The 5,817-nt window shown below is 41.0% G+C and overlaps 1 protein-coding gene across 1 annotated transcript in view; it reads right to left on the bottom strand.

Moving 5' to 3' along the window:
* Window positions 1-4,130: 4,130 nt before the first annotated feature.
* TSPAN2 (tetraspanin 2) overlaps window positions 4,131-5,817 on the bottom strand; it is a gene marked incomplete at its 5' end in the record, with an annotated part of 17,978 nt that continues 16,291 nt past the window's right edge. The window contains one exon of the mRNA XM_010192884.1: window positions 4,131-4,532. Within this exon, the coding sequence (XP_010191186.1) occupies window positions 4,467-4,532 (66 nt within the window). The remainder of the gene's footprint in view (window positions 4,533-5,817) is intronic.

Here is a 5,817-nt window from a genome sequence, read left to right as displayed (position 1 = left end):
GGGGCTGAGGGGGGATCGCGGCGCGGAGCCTCCCTGGTGTGAAATCGGGGCGTGAGGGGTTGGTGCTGGCAGCGCAGGCCGGGGGCACACAGACAAGTGCTCTCTGGTAGTCGTTTATTTTAGGTTATTTTTATTAGAAAGTTGCTTCAAGTTCAAGACAGAAAAGCTGATAACACGCCACTTCACATTAGGCTACAAGGAAGTAAAAGCTGATTTCAGCAACAGATTTTTTTTTTTTTTGCAAAGAAGGCTGCTATAGAGGTAATTCTGCTATAGACTTTGCAGCATAAACCAATACGCCAGTTTTGTCCAAAATCAGAATTTGTGCGATAGAAACAAATGTGTTATATTGGAAGTGGTTTGTGTTTTGGAGAACCTAGTGGCTGGAGCACCAACAGAGAGGAAGAAGCAAGATTGAAAAGTTTAACTTATGTACATTTTCTTTGAACAGCATCTGATGCTGTTCATCAGTTGCCTCCAAGGGCTGTAAAATAAAGCATTTGAAGGCTTGAGATTTCGTTTTCAAAGCATATGAAATATATTTTGCTATAAAACTATCACTTTCAGTATGAAGAAAAGTGAAATATGGATCTTCATTGTAGGGATATTACAGGGCTGTGTTTCTTCAGCTCCTGTGCAATCTCTGCAAGGTATCAAAACTGGCTGAGGTTTTCCTGTAACAAATGAAGCTCCCACTGAAGTCAGTTACTTAGAAACATTAGACAAGAGAAATGTAAATAATGACGTTTAGAGATAGAATAAAGGCATCAACAACTTACAACTTTGTGCTTTAGAACAGACTGTTCGACAGAAGAAGAAAACATGTGATGTGCTTTCAGAATTATCACCTGGAGGGATTTGATCTTTCGTCGCTTTCCTCTGAAACAGGTACAAGGGACAGGACTAAATGGGTACTTCTGCTGACTTACACGGCAGTTACTGGGTATCTGGTGCATACAGGCATTGAACTTTGTTAATTAAATCCTGGCATGCAACTCTGGAGTGTGAGCTGTATCTGAAGAAGTTTAGATACTGGTTTGGATTTAGATACCTTTGAAAAGCTTTCTTATTGAAGACATATGGTGTATTTGCTTGGAAATGATTTTGTACTGCTGAGAAAGATTTCAAGGGCTGAAAGAGCAGCAGCACAGTAAACTGTAGGCACTCTATATCCGGTTTTGTTAGCCATAAGCTTGCCTGGGACAGCTGAGCCATTTATTTGAAAAAGGGCTGCTCAAGCTAGTCAGTGGAAATTGGAGTTGTTAACTCGCTATGATCTAAAAGCAACAGGAAAGAATTCTTACAGCTTTGACAGGGAAAGAACAGCTGTATTTTCTTAATGAGCTGAGAAGATTTTCAGTTACTAAGATGCAGAAAAAACTGCACCTCACAACAGCAGACGAGCAGTAAACAACAAAAGAGGCTGTATCTCTAGATTCTGTTAAAGGCACTAGCAGATGCATAACATGTTGATTTCCAGCTTCAATTGTATCAATAACTTAGGGAACTATACTGATAAAATATCAGGGAACTGATATTACTCAGTTCCTGATATGCAGTGCAAGTATCCCATATACCTAAATAGCAGTAAACCCTAGAGCATAAGGAGTAATTATGCTCAGAAAAACAAATGTGCTGTTCAGAGGAAAAAAAACAATAAAAAACCAAAACAAAAAAGCCACAAACTCCAAACATTTCAGCAGAAAGTTAGCTTGTTCAAGTCTGAATTTATAGAAGGTTTCTTTGTACCACACTTCCCTGTTTTCATAAGGCACTTAGATGTTTCTGTACTTCTGGGGGGCTGGGGAAGCAACAGAAGTTTCTGCAAGCTGCCTTTTTATCCAGTGCATCTCAAAAGCAGGAGTGGGCATCTTCCAGCTTACTCAAGAAAACAGTAAACAAATGAGGAAGTAAACTCTGGTCCTGTCATTACATTCTGGTGCTACAAATCTGAAGTAAAACAAATTATACGTAGATGAGTTTTAAGTAAATGAAATGTTGTAATTACAGAGGGAGTGTAACAGAAGGAAATAGCTTTATTTGCAATAAATTTCTATCCCTGTAGGGCAATAATGTTGGAACCTGAACCACTGGCTTCCCTAGTGTGCTATTTTTACCGGCCTTCCTGGAAAGCTGTCTTGCTCTGGATGACAAAAATGACACTATAAGCAGGTTTCTTCTTTCTGTCGATACTACCTTGGGAGAAAACACTCTAGTTGTGTACTGTCCTATTACCTCTTTAGAGCAGAACCAGTTGTAGGGACGGTCTCAAGTGTACCTGGGAATCCAGGGAATTGCTTTGGCTATGCCAGTTGTCTGCTGTGAGAAACTTGGTTTCAGCTTGAGACCCTGGTGGATTTGGTGCCAGTGCCATTCTCCCAGCTGAGCCTTTCTTAGGAGCAGACAGCAGATTGGGGCCCTATTTCCTGGTCTGATGCTTGTGGAATAAGGTCCCAGGCCCTACTTTTACGTCACCCATAGCTAATTAGCTGTGAGCAGAGTGACACGAGCCTAACTGTTCTTTGGCATATGATATAATGTCTCCGTGTCAGCTGGGCACCTGAAGTTAGGCCTGGAAACTGTTGTTGGCAGTGCCTGCTGCATACCCAGCTTTTAGTGCACAGCTGTCTCGGCGTCGCAGCCTGTGGTTGAACAGTTTGAAAAGGGAAGTCTATGTAAAAGACAGCAGGATGATTGAATTAAATCAGCAACGCCATTTCCAATCCTAAGGTAACAGAAAAGTGATGGGAGTTTGAGTTTCTGTGGGAAATGAAAGATCGATACCACGAGGGATGTATATTCCACATAAACACGCACACTAGAATCCACACTTTTTCTGAAATCCCAATTGTTCCCATTGTGTTTCAGTGGAATAAAGACCCCATGGCTTGTAAATGCCAAATCCTGTTAGACATGGACCGTTTCAATGAGATTAGCTGAACTTTTCGCCATCGTGTATGGAACAACTGCATCAGAAATCTGAACTAGCGATCATTGGAGAGACAGAGCTGCTATGTAGATATTGTTAGCAAAACACTGTTCTCTGAAATGGTGAATTATCTCAAGTAAGCAAAAAACTTAAGAGATTCTGAGCCTTTGATGTAATTTATTTTCCCCTTCTGGACACAACCTTTCTCCCTTCTAGGCTGTTTTAAAAGGAACATTCTCTTATGAATAAATACGACAAATAGAAAAATAAAAATATAGAAACAAACTATGTAAACTCAAGCCCTGAGGTATTTCAAGCGCACAGTGCAATTTTTATACCTTACATGCCATCTAAAGGTGCCAGTAAGAAAATTTACTTTGTGGCTCTGCAAAAACGTCACATCTTTCTTTCCTGCCTTACACCCACAAGAAAGGGTGAGAGGTTGAGGTAAGAGCCCCATGGAAGCTGTGATAGTCACAGAAGCAGAAACAGAGGATATTAAAGTGCTGTGTGTCTTTCCCTGACCATTTTCACTCTTCAGTTGGCTTCCGCAGGCCAGTGAGATTCTACAGAGTATCTGACAAAGCTGCTGCTTTTCTGGATATAGGCTCCACTCCTGCGCCAGCATATGTACATATAGAGGCTAGCTTGGGAAGCTTAGGCACACTCTGCACTGCAATTGCTCCCAAATGACTGCCTTATCTTGCCAGCTTCCCACCTCTTTCCCCCTCTTTCTTTAGCCTGGATCTCCTTGGACATGTTTCTTCCCCCAGAACTTTCTGTATTTGCATGAAGAGTCCACTCCTAAAAAAAAAAATAAAATCCAGTCTCTGCATGGCAGTGAAGTCAATGGCTCTGCCCACGTGAATTCTGTGATTCTATGAATTAAAGTTTGCTGGATCAGGCCCTTAGGCATTATTTTTTTTTAAGTCACATTTTATTAATTCTACTCTGCTGGGGCTTTGGAAAGAACGGTTACAAAATGGATCATAGATCTTACTTTTTAAAATGGCACTTGTTCCTCTGCTAATTCTTGGAAATGGGCTGGATATGAAAGGGTTTCAAGCACTGTATACCTATGGGCATGCATACACACTTGTGTAGTGAGACTCTGGAAGAATATGCATGCAGACGCACACACAACAGACTCCATATGCACATACTTACCTAAACAAGGTACTGCATATACAGGTACCTGCTTATGTTCATATATATTTGTAAGGAGAGATAAGCATGTGCTTACACAATGTCTATAGATGTGTAAACTCTTAATTACACATATACAAACATTAAAAACAAAATTAGTCTTAGATACACCTTTGCTTTTTTCATTAAAAAAGGACATTTTAAAACCCTTTTTCGTTCACATTGGTTTTACTGTAACTAATACAATTCACCTGCTCACCTACTGGGATATTTTCCTCTCAGTATGTTAAAACACTAATTAAAATGCATTACAATTATTAAATTGGGTAGAAGAGCACTTCTTGTAAAGCTTAGTCTGGAACTCCTGGGACACATTTGTGCAGTGAAAGTTTTAGATCATGTCTCTCGTGTTACGGATCACACAGCACAGAAGCATGCTGAATATCATGCCAAAGATCTAGAAGAGAAGGGATGCAGTTTACTTACAAAACAGTTATAAAATAGTCTGCTTATCAGAACAATTTGAAGGTTCTAATGGCAGCGTAGCAAGTGACTGCTTCCACCTACAAACCCCAAGACATCAGGCAATTAACATAAAAGAGATTTCACTGATCCTTGATGCCAAGGTTTTATCTGCTCACACTGGTTTCACTGTTCTTTGTTCTTCTAAATTTGAAGGCCAGCATAACAGCCCCAAACATTGATATTATTAACATAAATTTCACTGACATCAATGTTGTGCCTAGTATTGCACCAAAAGGTTCTGAGTTCAAGGTGGTTCAGGGTGGCTTTGACATGAATATTATGTGCACTTTTGAATAGAGCAGAGAATTATGCCAGGGGAACCAGTCTCTGGAACTGGTGCTGAACGTTGTGGTTTTACTAAGCTAAGCTTTGAACACTCACTACTTGAGACCAAGACTATACATGAAATATAAAACTCTGTTCATGTTAGGGAACTGGCTATCTGAAGGGATTGTGAAAAGCAGAGAACAGTGGGTGTTGCCAGAGTCTCCAGAAATTTCTTTTTTGCCACAAGATGATACTGGAAAGCAGTAGCAGCTGCCTCCTGAGGCTCCACTGCTGATGATGGGAGATGAGCGATGCTGTCAGGCAATTAAACCACTGAGCTCATACCCACACAGCTCCCTAAGGAGGAAGGAGACAGCCGACCAGTCATACCTCACAAAGTGTCAGAAACAAGCACAGTAAAACACAGACGTGTTCCTGCTGCTAAAGGGGTTATCATTTCGTAACTTCTGCTGTGTCTGAGGTGGGAAGCCACAGGAGAGATGTTCATATTTCTCGTGTATCCTTGTTGAGCTATGAGGTGACTGGAACTCTGCCCCACTCATGTTGCTTTGCTGTATTTTTGAGTACACCTTCACTTTTTACACAAATCACAAGATTGTTTAATCTCTTTTACCCAGACCACAGTTTCGATTACATACATAAACCCTTTATCTGCTTTAAAGTGTCCATGTAAGTCCATGAACCTCCTGCTTTTCAGAGCAGCTAAAGGTGTGTTTCTTTACTAATATTCTGGCTTCTTGTGCTGCTTCAGACTGCTGCTGTTTCTGAGCCTGAAGGAAGTCATGGCACACGCATGCTAGCAAATGTTAAAGCCTGTGCTCAATATAAAGCGCTCACTCCTGCCATATCCTTGCCGCAGGGTGACATCTATTGGTCACAGCTCTGTCAGGAAGGAGCAGACCTCGGGAATACAATGCAGGCTTGTGGGA

The sequence above is a fragment of the Mesitornis unicolor genome, unplaced genomic scaffold (genome assembly GCF_000695765.1).
Source record: "Mesitornis unicolor isolate BGI_N332 unplaced genomic scaffold, ASM69576v1 scaffold17889, whole genome shotgun sequence".
Lineage (NCBI taxonomy): Eukaryota > Metazoa > Chordata > Aves > Mesitornithiformes > Mesitornithidae > Mesitornis > Mesitornis unicolor.
This window is presented reverse-complemented; position numbering and strand designations above follow the sequence as displayed.